Source organism: Rhipicephalus microplus, chromosome X (assembly GCF_043290135.1).
Source record: "Rhipicephalus microplus isolate Deutch F79 chromosome X, USDA_Rmic, whole genome shotgun sequence".
Classification (NCBI taxonomy): Eukaryota; Metazoa; Arthropoda; class Arachnida; order Ixodida; family Ixodidae; genus Rhipicephalus; species Rhipicephalus microplus.
The window spans coordinates 126,760,395-126,777,286 of record NC_134710.1 but is presented as its reverse complement, the minus strand read 5'-3'; the positions used below and the strand labels follow the sequence as shown (position 1 = coordinate 126,777,286).

General features: G+C 44.1%; 1 protein-coding gene across 2 annotated transcripts in view; it reads right to left on the bottom strand.

The window, feature by feature from the left end:
• Positions 1-4,429: 4,429 nt before the first annotated feature.
• peb (zinc finger protein pebbled) overlaps positions 4,430-16,892 on the bottom strand; it is a 65,140-nt gene continuing 52,677 nt past the window's right edge. For both annotated transcript variants that reach the window (XM_075877632.1, XM_075877631.1), the window contains exons 3-4: positions 16,511-16,692; positions 4,430-11,744 (exon numbers count right to left, since the gene is read on the bottom strand). In XM_075877632.1, the coding sequence (XP_075733747.1) occupies positions 7,698-11,744; positions 16,511-16,692 (4,229 nt within the window). In that variant the 3' untranslated portion in view covers positions 4,430-7,697. The remainder of the gene's footprint in view (positions 11,745-16,510; positions 16,693-16,892) is intronic.

Genomic DNA, 16,892 nt, shown 5'->3' with positions numbered 1-16,892 from the left:
AATGTGCCTGCAGCATCCAGCTTTTCCTTTAGCACGATTCGTCCCAGCAGTGACCGCAACAGGCCGTCCAGTGCTGTTGCAAGAAAGGGTAGCATCGGCTTTTCTGTCTGAAACTCAGCCAAAAATGGCTCCAATTCTTCTGAAACTGAAAGCATAAAGGCCAGCTTTACTGGCAGCATCTCGTCTTTCACAGCCGTCTCGACATGAGCATAGCTGCCACACGCTGGAAGTTTCTTTTCTTTCTTGACATGCTCAACATATTTGACCACATTTGGGAGGACTTGCAGTGCCCTAGCAAGAGCCTTGCCATTTTCCAGCCAGCGCACTGAGCAAAACTTTAGCGGAAACAGTATGCTCCCTGTGAAATTGACATCGTCGGCTCGGCGTGCAGGGACGTTTTTGAACAAATTGTACAAGCTTCTAAGAAACACTACTGTGTTCCACTTTGTCACATTGTGGCCTGTTTTAAATGCACCACTCACAACGTGCAGTCCGCAGCTTCCAATGTCCACAATATTCTGATTTCCATCAGACGCAGAAAACTCTTGCTTCAACGACTTCAACAACTTCAAATTGACGTTTGGACCATTCATCGAAAGTTGAAGTATTTTTGCCGGCTCAATGTTCTCAGTGGCCCTTTTGAAAGCGGCAGCTAAGTCTTCTGCGCGAGTGTGTCCTAAAAAACAGGACGTCAGATAGCGGGTTTTGACAACGTCGTCAGCTGGGTCCCAAAACCTGATCAAAACGTCCATTTGCTCTTTCTGAGCAATTTTGTTCAGGGACTCGTCAAAAGCCACGACCACGTGTGGGACACTATGCAGCTTTGATAGCAGCCTGTTTCGGAAGTACGGGGCTATACCGTAACAAATTGTATAGCCAACTTTGTCCTTACCAAGTTGCAACTTCTTCGCGACGTCGCACGTGGGGAACATGATGGGAAAAAGCGCCGCTGACGCTGCTGCTGAACGAAACGATCCATGGGTCGCTATAGTGTTCAGACACTAAACAACTTCTGCTTTCGTGACACATTTTTTGACCAGAAACCCATTCAAGGATGCCTTCCCGTCAGGCGCGACGGCCACCGGTTTAGCAGGCACGCTTTCAGCACTCGTGCTTGGCACAGTCGATACACATTCACTCGTAGTCGTAGCAGTCATGGAACACGGCAAGTTGGGTCCAGCACCGAAAAACGCGCGGATGTGTGTCTGGGAAGCACTTTGCACAATGCTCACAGCAGTTAGGTGTTTCTTGCTCACAGCGTGACTGGAGACAGCAGCGATGCCCATATTGCTAAGCGAGAAAGTCTTCTGGCATGCTGCACAGTGAGCCTTACTTATATTGTAACGATGTTGAAGGACTCGGGGTATAATAAAACGTATTTATTAAAGGGCGAACCTGTGCCCACAACTCAAAGGGACTATGGTCGTAGCACGTTACAGCAGATCGGCAAGATGTCTTCTTCTTCTACTTCTTCAAGAAGAGTCCCAAGCACGTGGCACACATCAGCAGGGGCCAGCTGGGTTCTCGTGCTATCATCATCGTCTCTGCGCAACACTAGACGGCGCCCATGTATGTCTCTGTGCGCGTGGTGATGGGCACGTTGTTTGAATGCAGGCACTATGTCGTGGCATAATCCCCCTCCTCACACGCATCGTCCCGATGCGTCAGGCGATGAATAGATTCGTGGTAGGCGTAGGCGTCACTGGTCTTCCGGTGATCTCTCATAGTACGGCTTCATCCGGACTACATGTACAACCTCTGTAGGGTTGCGGCGTTTTGAGCTCCCGTGTATAGCGGATCTGACTTGGTAAGTTACATCGCTTACACGATGGAGTACTTCGTAAGGCCCGAAGTAGTGGCTAAAAAGTTTTTCAGAAAGTCCACGGCGACGCACTGGGGTCCATATCCATACTTTGTCACCTGGTTGAAAATGGGCTTCGGTACGACGCTGATTGTACCGATAGGAGTCGATACATTGTTGGCGGCGTATTCTGTATCTCGCCATCTGTCGTGCTTCCTCGGCTCTTTGCAGGAAGTCGTCTAGGCCAGGTGGATTGCTGCTTTCATCATTCAGTGGTAACATGGCATCCAGTGGAGTGGTGACTCTTCGGCCGAATACAAGTTCAAATGGTGTCACTCGCGTTGTTTCTTGAACGGCTGTATTATATGCGAACGTGATGTAGGGCAATATTTCATCCCACAGTTTATGTTCGACGTCAATATACATTGAAAGCATATCAGTCAGTGTTCTGTTCAAGCGCTCCGTTAGGCCATTTGTTTGAGAATGGTATGCTGTAGTTCTTCTCTGGTCTGTGTGGGTCATTCGCATCAGACATTTCATTAGGTCTGCAGTAAAAGCTGGGCCACGATCTGTAATTACCACGCTGGGTGCACCATGTCTGAGGACTATGTTGTTAATGAAGAACTTGGCAACTATATCGTTCGGCACTGCTCTAATCCATGAGGCGTGCTCGGATATTTCCGCGTTCACCCAATCAGGGTTAAACGAACACTTCTTCGCAAGAGGCATAGCAACTCGCTGCATGCTCACGGCATCACAAGAAGAATGGCAATATGGCTGCAGCCCAGGCATCTTGATATGTGGATCGGATTGGATTGTATCCGATCTGGATTACCATATTTGCTCTACTACTGTTTTTGTATCCCAGTCCAATTTACGCACCTGTAAACTACACATTTCAGTAAAAAAATAATTACGACTCGCATATTCTGTGCACCTTGCCCTCTGCTGATGGCACTCCCAGCCTAACCAGAAAACCCTCAAGCCGAGCCGAGATCGCGGCCAAGACAAACATGCACAATTTTATGCGCGTGAGTAACGTTGTACTCGGAAAGTAGAAGCGCCAGCTATGCACTGCTTTTTTTTAACTATGCTTCTGCTTAGCTGTTCTGTGTGGTTTAAGGAGCGATTTTTAAAGCTTTGATTAATGCTAATGAATATTTTCGTGACAATCTGAAAGACTACAGTCAGTTTCCATGACCTGGCCGGATTTTTCAGAAATTCCCTGACTTTTCCCTGACTTTTCCAGGCGTGTTCAAATTCCCTGACTTTTCCAGGTTTTCCAGGTTGGTAGACACCCTGGTTTTAGCACGTATTTGAGTGTTCTAGCGCATATACACAGTGAACAAGCAATTTCTATGTGAGTAAGCATAGTCTGGTCCCAGGTGCATTTTCCATTAAGGCCAAGTGAACATTTATCAACAATGATTACCTTGCCCTTGAAGATTGCACGATGAAACCTCTAAGGTTGGAGTACTTCACTGCTATCAAAAGACAGTGCAAATGTAATGTCAACCAAGGTTGTGAGGTGAGTCTGCCCGAAAAATAACGCGAGCGAAATCATGTTGCCAACGTGCAGCATAACTTGCAAAAAATTACTTATTGCGTATCGCAAGCATGCTTAGATGCGCGCAGTAAAGAAAATGTTGACTAAAAATTATCCCTGCATCTGGATTGCTTGACATATAGAGCTTAACATAAAAATCATTCCCATAGGCATGCACTCACAACATCTACAGTAAGAAATAATTTGCTCAACAAAGTAAGCAAAACCGAAATGCAATTATGAATGTACAAAAACATGCTGCGCATACCTCTCATTCCTCGTTATAGGCGGAGCCGTCCTCGACTTAATTGTGCAACGCACTTTGCCACGACGAGGATTACGCCATCTACACTTAACAGAGATTTACCATTAACGATGTCTTTTCTGATTGGGCGAGTCATCGCAATGATGCATTTTCGAAGACTAGATTAGACCATTTAATGGTGCGACGAGAGGCCGTTGCTCCAAACGGTGACTGTACCTGTCGTTTACTGTATTTTACTGCAATTACTTACTCTCTTAACAAGCATACACATGGGGAAAGGCAGGAAGTCGCACGATTTTGATATACATTTACACAGTCTGCTCAAACTACCGCCGATAGCCACGTCACAGAGGAAAGCTGATGCAAAATTTCTGGCTACGACTGCGACCGTGGTTGTGTTACCCATGTTCTCCGACGCCAGCATAGCTCTTGTCGATCGGCCTGCCGTCCGCAATCTCCTGGCGCCGTGGAACTCACCGAGTGGTGCCCCAGATTTAATAGCCTAGTCAGTACAGAAACTGCACGAGAGACATTGATAGTATCCTTGTCAGATGTACTCAGGGACCCTAAATATTGTGCATTTACAATACCCCCTACACAGAGTTTCCATGTTCTACGCTTACATACAACACTACATGCTGTATCATGCCATGCTCCACAAATACAATAATCCTATTATTGCAAACACTGCCATGGTTCCGGCAATATTTCGTTTTCATCTTACATAGCTCTAACAGCCATCTGAGCAAGCATTCTTTTCGGGCGTTTCAACCTTGCAACAGCTCAGGCACAAATTAATCTCAACATATACACAATGAACTGTAAGAACTCTTTTATTGCAAAACAAACACACTTGCACATGTTCAAAAACCAATCGCTGCCAGCACGGCTAGCACCAGTTATACATGTCTAAAAATTATATTATGAAGCCATTAACAGCAGCAGATGCTGACAATGTCTAATGAGCAGCAAACTGCCAAGGTGCGACTAGTTTTGCAGTCTATAACTGCGTAGTGAAGCCCATAGGCACAAAAGCAAGGCAAGAAGATGCACAACAGAGCGCAGAACAATGCACGTACAAACACACGCATCCACTGATTATCAACGTAAAGCAAGTACGTCGATGAAGCTTGCCATATTTCTACCTTCTCGGTACACTAAGTGGCCTGAAGATATGTAAAAATATTAACGAGACATAAGTACAGTCCTACTAAAACATTTTAGCTCTTTCCTTAAGAGCATTCTTAAATTCAAGGCTTCTAACTTTTCAAGCCATCCTGAAGTTCAGAATAATACAAGAGCAATACAAGAGCAAGAGGTAAGTTAAGTACTGAGCACCTGAAAAAATTAGTAAAGGATAATTTTATTTAGTATACTGTGTGCCAAATTTAAAAAATAATGACAGTAGAGCATGCCACATAGAACACATTTGAAACATGAAATGCTTCCTCCTTGAGTTGTACCACAGTATAACTGATTGTGGAGTATGTGGTCCCACTTCACTCGCAGCCAGAAGCACAATTTGGAGCAGATGACCCATAAGAACAAAGTATTCATGTAAACACACAGCCGGATGGTCACCGTTGTGGAATAATGCACGATGTTCCCATAGAATTATCTTATGTTCTATGGGGTCATCGTGCATTATAGATGTCAGATGTTTACAGTGTGCACAGTCTTAAAACTTCTCCGATATCGGTGAAGCTTGGACTCAGTGCCATACAATCACATTGGCAGACAGGAGCATTATGTATAACTTGGAAATTATTCCTTTTAATTCAGCTACTGCATGATTGAACGGGGCAATAACTGCTTTCTTGAGGTACCTACATCTTTCAAACTTTCAAAAAAAAAAAACAATAAAATGAACTCCTACCCTTAACTTGATTTTCATTGGGTCATCTGACCACATTTCCCTCACTCTCTGATGTTGGATGGCCTTCTAAAAATGAACTGAAAGCTTTCATGTTTGAGGAAGCTTGCATGCCAATAACAATCAAGTTACTATACTCATATACAACTTGAGAAAAACGCAGCTTTTCGCTGTTGCGATGAATGTCCCCCTTCCCCTCCAGCCTCTGGTGTTCCAGCCTCTTTATGACATGCTGTATGACACGTGGCTTTGAGATTCCTCTCATGAGGATGGAGTGAAGGTGGTCTACCATGTGGTCACACGGTGATGCAATTAGCTGGAGAACGGTCATTTGACAGCAAAAACCCCCTTTTTCTTTACTTGTATCAGAGTATAACGCATGTTACAGCCAGTTTGCTTATCAGAGTAGTCAGTCTTTTATTGTCAGGTATTTGCTTCAAGCCTCTATATATTCATTAAAACCTCAGACTTTCTATTGACTCACTGTCAATGTCTAGACATGTTCACTGGGAAGCTGTTGACAACAACTGTCAGAAAGTATTTCATGCTTTACACTAAGTTACCGATTACAACAAATACAAATCAACCAATACTAAAACGTAGCTGAAGTGATGCTGGTGCCAGATTATTTGTTCACACTAAAACCATTAAGATTTGTTCATCACACGAAGAAATGTTTACATTTATTTGTTGAAGTCTTTATGAAAAGCAGACCTTTGATTCTCCAGAGATTACAAACATGCCACAATTCTAAACATTGCAGATCACTGTGACAGTCAAGCTGGACAGTGGCAGAAAAACTGACCGTCATAAAACAAGCTCTCTACACAAGTACAGTGTTTTTACAGCAAGCTGGTTCTGCCAGAGATGACATCTCAGGTCAAAGGTATTTGTCTTGTGCTTATTTGTGCTGCTTCACTTTGATGTGCTTTAAAGGTATACAGCAGCAAGATTCAATACAAGCATCAATCTAAAATGGCTCAAGTTGATTGCAGATGTTTTTCATTCATACATGGACGGTGCTAGTTTATATATATAAACAGCAACAGTAGAAAGCAAGTGCACTTGGGTGCAAAGCACAGCATATAACAGTGGGCACAGGCAAAGGAACTCTGCTTAATGCACCAGCTACTCAAAATACAGCAGCAAAAAGGCACCAAGAGTATAGCATGTGAGTTTGCATAGCAGCAAGCAAAGAAGGCAGCAGTGTGTCACATACAACCCTACAGCACTGTATGTGTGTGCACATCTGTATATGAAGGTGCGTATAAATTACACACATAAAAAATACACAATGCTTGCCCCAAAATATGGAATGTGGGCCCTATATCTAATTTTCTACAATATCAGGCGCTTTGGAATAAGCACTGCAAGGTCTATGCTTGAAAACCACCATGGAGTGGCAACAGGTGGCCCTGAGCTTCGACTGCATTGATAAGGAATGTATGTGATATGTTCATATTTTCGCTACAGTCAAAGTAACTTTGATAGGGCTGACAATGCGTCAAATGGTCCCATGTGCTGAATGATATGGCCAAGTATGGACCCAGTGGCATCACCAGTAGTGCCAAGTTGAAGGCATGCATGGCAAAATATATATTGTGCAGCCAAAGAGAGCCACTGATTTGTTATTGTACTAATATTTCACTACTATTTAGAGTGGAATGATTCTTGATTGTGTTTGCTCTTTGCTTCAGAGCAAAGAGTCACGCATACCAGCTATATTGCTCTTATAACTTTTCTTACATTCTAAAATCACAGCAGGTGCAACTATGTACACATCGTGCAACAGGTGCATAACAGAATGCAAGTGTAAAACATTGTGTCAAAATTTACAGTCAAAATTATAAACAAAATGAAAAAAACAATCAGTTCACATCAGCCTGAAACACTCAGCTTGGTGCAATAACTTATACAGCAAAATACTCAATTAGTGTGACTATATAACGACATTTAGCAACAGCATGTCAACACTGGACCCCAAATAAGTGGGAAAGGATTACCAAACAATCTGTGTTTTGAGCAGTAAAAATGACTTGCATAAACAACTGCAGCACATGTCTATACAGATTTACAAGTTCTCCAAAAGGTCAAGCCTATAAAACAGCTGAACAGTTTGGGTAACATATTGCTTTAGAGCAAGCAGAAGTCAACACTTACATACATCATTCCTCACTAACACTGGTTATAGGCAGGAATCTCATGTATAGAATCAGACTTGTTTTACCCCCAACAGCCTTGCAGCTGAGTCAGCAGGATTCATCAGCATCTCATCAATGATCTTAGAGTCCTGGATTCCTAAGAGGTTCTGGATGAGATCGCCATTGCCACATTCGAGAGGGCTCTTGGTTTCCACATTACAGGCCCCTGAAGCCTCACCAGCCTTTCTTTTCTGCTTTGTAAGGAGGAGTAGTTTCTTTGAGGAATGTTTACAGTTAGGCTTGCCCTCTTCTTCTGAGCTATCTGCCAGCTCAGAGGAAGGCACATCTTGGTGCTTGCGCTTATGTCGGGCCATACTGCTTTTGGAAGGGAGCTTCTGGTGGCAAATGTCACAAGCAATTTCATCACACGCATGGCAGCCAAGCACATGCCTCTTCAGCCCATCACTAGACACATACCTACGCAGGCAGAAGACACAAGCAATACGGCACAGCTTGTAGTCATCATTGGATTCCAGCCTGTCATTTTTCATGTGAGCTGCCACAACCTCATGTTCCATATTTGCAGGCAAATGCAGGCCTGTGTGCTCTGACTTCAGATGAGCCAGGCAGTCGGAACGCTGCACAAAGGCTTGATCACACATGTGGCAGCGATATGGCACATCTATGAGCTGACCCACATGAAGCTCCACTTCAGCAGCTGTACTAAAGGCAGCATCACAGCAAGGACAGTGCAGTCGATCAGGGCGTTCATGATTGTTTTCGCTGCAATTGTCTGAGCTGCCTTCTCCAGCATCATCCATGGCATCCAGTGAGTCATCATTTGGTGGCTCACCATCCGCTACATTTGGCATGCGAGCATTCTTGTCAGTGCCATTGCGAGACCAGTGCTTGATGTACAAGTGTTTGCGCAGATTGCCTCGTGTTGAAAATGTGCTGCTTGGGCAGACAGTGCACTTGAATGGGCGTTCAGGCACGCAACGCGTCAAAAGATCGTTATGGCGGCCATGCTTGCGCACATAGTGTCGTTCACAGTTGGACTTGGTGGTGAAATAAATAGGGCAACGATCACACTTGTAAGGCTTTTGCCCTGTGTGTGTGAGAATATGCCGTCTCAGTGAGCTTGTCCACGGGAATTTTCGAAAACAGTAGGGACAGGCAACACTGTTGGGCGAGTCAGTATATGAGCTTCGTTTTCGCTCGCGATGCTCCCCACCATCACTCTCACTGCATTCACCAGTGCCTGTCTCTTGTGTTTCCTCAGGCAAACCTTTCTCATCCAGCAGGTACTGCTGAAATACCTGTGAGTTGGCAGTGTGGATCACAGAAGAAACGCTAGCTAAATCTGCTGAGCCTTCATCACTGCCATTTTCAACACTTCGGCTGGACAAGTCTTCCACACCCTTGTGGTCATCTTTTGACTCCACTTTTGTTTGTTGCTCTTGGCTTGTAACAGGGGGCACGGTCTCAGTAGCATCAGCTGCTTTGTTGGCTTTGCTACTTAAAACAACCCGGAGAGCAGTTCGTGTTTCATCAGATAGAGTGGATGAAAAAGGTTTCGATGAGCCAGGACTGTTCATAGTTGGAATGAAGTTCCGACTTCGCGTCGGTCTTGCATGCTCTGGGTGCTTTCTTTTGATGTGCCGCTCCATGTTAGACTTCAAAGTAAATCCTGCAGCACAATGAACACAACTAAAAGATCTCTGGTTCTTTGGTATAAGCTTGTCATTGACCATTTTAAATGTCATTTTGCAGATGTTGTCACCAGCACTTGAAGATTCTAGTATATTCGGGTTTCGAGTCAGCGGCAATCCATTGACAGGCGGACGTCCAAGAGGAGGAGTCTTAGAAGGCAACTGCTTTGAGCTGGGCTGAAGAAGCTGACTTGAAGTTTGTGGTACTGGTGGTGGCGGTGGCGGCAGTGGTAGCAGTGGTGGTGGTAGTGTTAGTGCGGCAGGCGGGCTAGCAGAATCAATTACATGGAGTGGTTCAGGACTGCTGAAATTTCTCCAGCTCAGATCGATAGCATGGACTGCGAGGTCCAATGGCTCTTCTTGTGGGGGGGGAAGCTGAGACAGGGAAACCAAGCTTTTCGCAGCAATAACTTGGTCATCGTTGTTGTTGGCTTCATTGCCGCCAGTGGCCACAACACGCACCGGCTTGAGAGTCAAATTGAGTGGCTCTGCAGCTTCAGATGAAGTCCTGGCTTCAGAAGGGCTTGGCGATGACAGGTCAAGACAAAGTTCCCGTGATGGCTCCTCAGGGGAAGGTTCTTCAAGTGCTGGAGGCTGGCTGCACGGAGCTGCTACATCAGTGGGTGATGTCTTCTGGGGACTGTCTTCAGTGCTCCCTGTAGTAAGATCCTCTGAAGAATCACTGAGTGCCAGTGGCTTGGCAGCCACAACTTGTGCTAGGCGATCGCGCATCTCAGGGTGCTGCTTAAGGGCATGCCGAATGCAATTGTTCTTTGTAGAGAATCCCAGTTTGCAGATGTTGCAACAAAATGGCTTTCTGCTGCAGCTGTTGTGCAGCGAGCGCAAATGGTGACGCAAGACTCTATTAAACTTGAAGTCTACACTGCAATACTTGCAGACAGTTTCCAGGCTGCCCACTTCAGGAGCCAGAGCTTCAGAACTTGTACTTCGTTCCGCCATGTGGGGGTTGTATTGCATGGCTCCTCGCACTTCACCTTTAGTCAACTTCTTGTGCCTCTTACGCACATGCCTTTCACAGTTGGCCTTGGTAGTGAAAGCGTACTTACATATTGCACATTGAAATGGTCGCTCTCCATTATGTGTTCGCAGGTGTCGTATAAGAGTACTCTTGTCCATACTTGTGTAAGAGCAAACATTGCAAGCATAAGGTGTTGACCCATGTGAGTGAAGCTGGCTATGCTTGCGCAGCAAGCCAAGACTTGAGAATGACATGTGGCACAACTTGCAACCAAACTGTGGCTGGCCTTCCTCCTCAGCATTGGATTCGTCTCGTATACCCTCATCAGGTTTGCCACTATCAGGACTAGCAGAGTCAGCCTCCAAAGGTGAGCCAGGTCGTGGAGAGGCCCCACTCTGGCCTGGAGAAGTTGCTGCTAATGGAGCTTTTGATGTCACGGATATTATAGACTGAATGTCAGCAAAGTCATGGCCTGCTTCTTTTTCAGGCCTAGATGAGCTACCATTGAAATAAGCATAACTTTCAAAATGCTCTTCTTTGCTTTGAGGAACAGTCTCCTCGAGAGCAGCACTTGATGATCGTGTCTGAAGCTCTAGCAAGGCCAAGAAATCCTCCTTGCTACAAGGAGGAGCACCACACTGTTCAGCTCGGCGATGCTTGAGCTGATGTGCCTCTAAAAAACGAGGGCTAGGAAAGTCACAGCTACAGCTAGGGCAAAAGGTACCCCGCCCATGAGCCTGGGCATGCAAGCGCAGGGCACTGCTGCATGGAAATGCACGCTTGCAGAGGTTGCACTCAAATGTGTGGAAGGCACTACTCGGTCGTCGGGCCTGGCTCTCACAAAGTGACTTAGCAATAAGGGAGAACTTGCCCGTGGAAAAGTCCACAAAGGTGAGGTCATGGAAGCCAGGACCCTGAGGTGCCACATCCTGAGGTTCACAGCGGTGGTCCAGGTAGGCTGCATAGCTGGCTGTCACCTGGCAGCACTGGGTGCACCGGATGGGCTCATGTGGGTGGGTGGCCATGTGGCTGGCCAGGCCAGCCCGGCACAGGAAGGCCTTTCCACAAACTGGACAGGACACTTGCTCAGGGATGGGAGACAGTGGGGGTGTGTCTACCTCAGGTGGACGCTTGAGACCCCGCCGAGAGGACCCCTCAGACTCCTCAGGCCCTGCATGTGTGCGCATATGTCGGTGCATATTGCCGTTGGTCGTGAAAGCCATGTGACACACAGTGCACTTGAAAGGCCGCTCGCCAGAGTGCACCAACATGTGTCGGTCCAGAGAGCTGGCTGAGCTCAACGTCTTGCCACAGAGCCGACAGGTGTGTGAGTGATCAGTCGGGTTGTGCTGGCGGATGTGGAGAGTTAAGGCATGCGATGAGCCTAGGACATCATCACACACGGGGCATATGTGAGGGCCTTCCACCTGCAAAAGAAGTGTAAAATGTCTTCATCTTCAAAACAGCTACTATATTATTCTTGAGCAGGTAGCACAAAATCCGAAGGTACAAACAAGAAACAAAGAGATGAGAGTAGACAAACTGACACGCTGCATTAGTAATTTAACTGAAAGAATCAGCATGATGGTTTTGTTTGAGAGAAAATGTGTATTTTTGTCATTGCTGCAAGTATTTGACAGGGCCCATAAAACGCTTGCTTTAGAGCTACTTTCAGGATGTGAAACAAGAACGAGCTAAAGAAACTAGGACATGCAACATTTCACCATAATACAGCAACAAAGCAGCGAGGCTATAGTATAAGTCAGTTTACCATAATGGTGTGCCCCTGCAACCTGTTCTGGCATTACCATAGCCTCAATTATTGGGTGGCTCACAACTGTATCTCAGAGGCCACAATTTACAACAGGTGCTGCAATGTGGGCATATATATGCTATGTGCTCGACATATTGCTGCATCATTTCAATGCTTGAAACATCTTGCCCACAGTTGTGCCATAGGGAAAATTATTGTAGCAGAGAACAGTGAAAATTCTATGAGCTAACTTGCAATAAAGTCACATCTATCATACAAAGTGAATGAAATCAGCATAATGTCATGCTTTTATGAGTATGCTTAAAGAGCTTTCTTCAGAGGTCAGCAAGGCACTTTCAAGGGGAGGAGTACACAAAGTTTTATAAATTTTTTAATATTTGAGTTATGATAGTGAAGGCTTGTTGCTGCTTGTTCACACCTAGTTTTTAGAGAATATATGGTGCAGTTTTCTTTCTATCATTTAAATGTAAACAGTGTTTGGGACTCTTTATTCAGTTTAATAAACCTGCAGTGCCCAATTTATCAGGTTTGACACGGTGTATTGATATAATGGAATTCTGATGTAAGCACAGAAAACTTACCATGTAGTTTAGCAGTGTTCCTGATATGCTGAGCTTCGAATTCTGGATACCAAACTGATTACTAATAATTTAAAAGGGCCCTACAACACTTTTCCAAGTAGCCATGGAATAGATTCACTGAAGAAGCTTATTGCCTCACGAACTGACCGTTTGTCACACGCTGCAATGCTTTTCTCTCTTCTCTAGTTTCGACGAAAGCACTGGAAGCTAAGCAAGGAGGGATGGCATGGGAAAGATGGTACGTGACACATGCCACATGACCTTGAGCACCCTCTCTCTCTCTCTTTTTCTTTGAACGCAGGGCTTTTCAGTGCGATCGCGTGCACACACACAGGCACATCACAGCCTCTCACGGCGGTGCCAGTAACTCCCGAGCACGCCGTGTTTGAATAAGCGAAAGTGTGATACAATGATTTTTGAGTATATAGCATGATTTCTTAAGAGAAGAAAAAGTGATTCTCAGCTTACTGAGTATTTTGTAAATTCCAGGCCGCGTGCTAAGTTATAATATTTGGTTTGAGTATTTTTGGGAGCCTTGAGTACCGGTCAGCAGCATTTTTGACGATGCTCAAGAAGTGTTGCAGGGCCCCATCGAGAAAGTCTCTTCTGTCGAAAATGGGGTAAAGAAAATCATCTAATTTTGTGTGATGTGGACTATGCTCAGGCACAAATTTCCAGTTAATATAGGCTCATTTGAATTTGGTAAACAGGGTATCAGTGGCTTTTGCAAATGAATGAGACCTTATTGACCTTACATTAAAATATGAGCACTCCAAAACTACAAATACATAATATTTTTTAGTATGATAACTTGAATAAATTATTTTTTGAATTGTTCATAAAAGAACCAACTTTGTAAATTCAACAAATGAACAGTGACCTTCAAGGAAAATATTTTTTGGAGTACAATTAGATGTGGCACAGATGTGTTGCTAAAACAGTTGCTTTTGGCAATGTTGATTTTGATTGATATGTGGGGTTTAACGTCCCAAAACCACTATATGATTATGAGAGACGCCGTAGTGGAGGGCTCCGGAAATTTAGACCACCTGGGGTTCTTTAACGTGCACCCAAATCTGAGCACACGGGCCTTGCTTTTGGCAATGTGACTATGGAAAATAAATGCAATAACTGTCACTTGCCAGAGACAATGCATGACCCAGACAAATGAAAATCAACACAGCTTCCTAGATCAGAGAGATTAAACTATGCCATCAACTCCCACTGCAAGACAAAATATCTCAAAGCTTTCGTCATAACCACTAACAGTCTGATGCATCACCCACTTAGGTGCTGCACCAAGATAGCTAATGAGAAGTGAACCATTGTCAGCCTTGCAGCTTTGTAAACAATTTAGACTGAGCGACATTGCGCTCCAAATGACTTTAAAGTTGCTCATGTTATTGACTCGGCTCAGAATAAGCTTTTCAAATAGCAAGAACTACAACAAGACACAAGTATATAGGACGATTCAATGTACAAGATAAAAAAAAGTGCTGTAAAATCAGGTAATCAGCATGAAAGCTCTGTACACCAACAGCAGTTCCACAACAAAAAGCCCAGAGGGCTGAAAAAACAGTTTTTAACAGTGCATGCTGTAATTTCAAATCAGTGAGTCCATCGTTCATCCTGAGGCACAAGACCCAACATCTGAGTGTCAGAATGCAGAAGCGTCCTTGGCACGTGCTTGGCCATGTACCGGACATTATGTGGGTCAGCACGAGTTCACCCAGATATAAGTTGGCGGTTATTAAGCATTTCCTGTTTGTTTAGTGGCCTCATTTACTGGACAACATTAAGGGAATTTTTTTTCCTTCTGAGAATGCTGTGATGTCTTGTGGCTAGCACTGCTTTCCAATATTTGGTAATATCTTTACATTTCAGCACAAGTTGCACCATAAAGTTGCACTGCAGTTGTTCCAAGGCACAGTACTCTACACGGTCCAATACTGAATGGTAATAACTTTAGATTTCAGTGCAAGTTGCTCTGTAAAGCTCCACTGCAGTTGTTCCAAGGCACAGGCCCTGCCATAACTGATATACTTGTCTGGCACTTGACATTTTCTCAGTGACAGGCAGTACTGTATTCGCTCTGCATTCTTTGGTTGTCACTAACTTGAGTGCTCAGTATTGAATTAAATTTTGAATATATGCGAGCTTGCATAACCATCTATTCTAAACATAGATGTTAAAAAGTAAATTGTCACCGAGACGCCACCAGTCACATCATATGCCTGTGATCCTCAGTAAAAAACTATGAACATATTACCAGCAGAGAATAATGTTCCAGCTTTACAGTTCCTCATTAATCCATTTCCCTAAGAGCTTAAGTATGATGAAACAATTCTCAGTTTGAAAAAAGTACACAATGCCATGGTACATCAACTTCAGCTTTGCCTATAACTTTTATGAAGAAATTTAAATTTCACTATTCTGGTGGCTGAGGTGTTCTGTTGTGGTGTTCCCTCGAAATCAATAAACAAAAAAGGAAAGCTCATTTAATAGCTATCTTTTGTGTTGTTTGCAGAATACACTGTAGAAAAGATGAAAAGCTGGTTGGCATAAAGGTAATTCTATGAAGTGAAATCTAAGCTTACCAGACTCCCTTCCCACTCACCTTTTTTTATGTCTGCCATGAAAAAATAGACCATCTTCTCAGAATGAAAAGCTATTTTCAGAGTTTTCTTCAAGAAAAATTACAGGACCTCAGTTGATTTTTACGAAGAGGTGCAACTGAATATAATGCAAATACAACGGTGATTCATTCATTTCACCTCAATGTTGAATTATGATGAGGCGCAACAGAAAGAAAAATTAAAAAAAAAAATGGAGGGAGCACGCGTACGGTCTAGATGCCAACCTCCTTTAAAACTGCTAGCTCTGTGCATTTGTGCTCATTTCCTGCGATGCTCCTGTTTCATTTACTTTTTTCTTGGTGGGCTTATGAACAAAAACAAAAGCCGGCGAGCGCACACCAAGAGTGCTCGCCACCCCTCCCTCGTTCTCCAAACGTGGGGCTCACTTCCCAGCAACCACCTCCTGTTTCATTTTTTATACCTGGGCTTCAAAATTTTCATGTGAAGCTACCTCCTACATTTTTTTTTTTGCTCCATGGTTGCTTACCGCTTGTACAAGAACATTGTGGTCATAACCATTCCACCTCAAAGATATGGGTGTTCTCTTGTAACTGAGGGCCCTATTGTTACCCAGTAATCCACTGAAATTATATGTTTTCTGGGGTTGCTGTATCCCCTAACACTGCAATTATAAATATGTACTCTTTGAACACACTTGGCATAAGCAATTCAGTAGAATATTCAGCTTCTGCCATTTCTTTAAGAGTTCAATTATTGACATAAGCTCAGTGCAAATTTAGTGCACCGTTTCTTAAACAGAAGACAGTGAAGGGTACCTATTACGTTTCCAGGATGCCATGACAAGTTTTGTATAAACTTCATTACTTCCCGTACAACTAACTAACAGTGAGTAGATAAAACAATGAAAACTACAACATTTGTTGACAAGGTCAAATAATTTCAGCATTGCATCGAAGCATCAAAAAACATACATTTGTGTACAGAATTGTAGCTGACAGGCGTGTTATTCCTTGCCACTCCCCCAAGTTTACTTAACTTAAACCAGTTGTCGTTACTGCAGTTAAAGTCAGCAACACACTCATTACAAGCCAACAGTGCGACGCTTTAAAAGAAAAGTCCACAGCACCATTGTACAGTCTCTGAGGCTTTCTTAGAGCATCGCAATGACTAGCTTTAGAAATCTAACAGCAGTACATACATGGCATTCACTAGGAAGTGTTATTGGTGGCTATGACACTCACCGAAGAGTTCTTTCGTTTGGCCGCTATTGTGTCCCTTTGCAGATCTCCATCTTGGTGAATATCTTGGTTTTCGTTCGTTGAAAGTTCGGTTCCGTTGTTGTCAAGATTCGAAGGAAGGCTGCTGGGCTTGCCTAAAGCAGCTGCTGCTTGCCCAGGGTGAAGCTGGTGATCAGAGGTTGACTCTGAGTGAAAAAAGCATAACCAGCTCCTTTGGTGACTGATGCAATCACTATAGCTTATGAAGACGCCCAGACTAGAAAAAATTTTTTACTCCTGATTTAAATTAACTAAACAGGTATGCAGCCACATAAGATGGCCAGATTAAGAACCACTCAATGTCACTTATGAAGTATGGGTTGAATGAAGAGCTTGAAGGGTATAT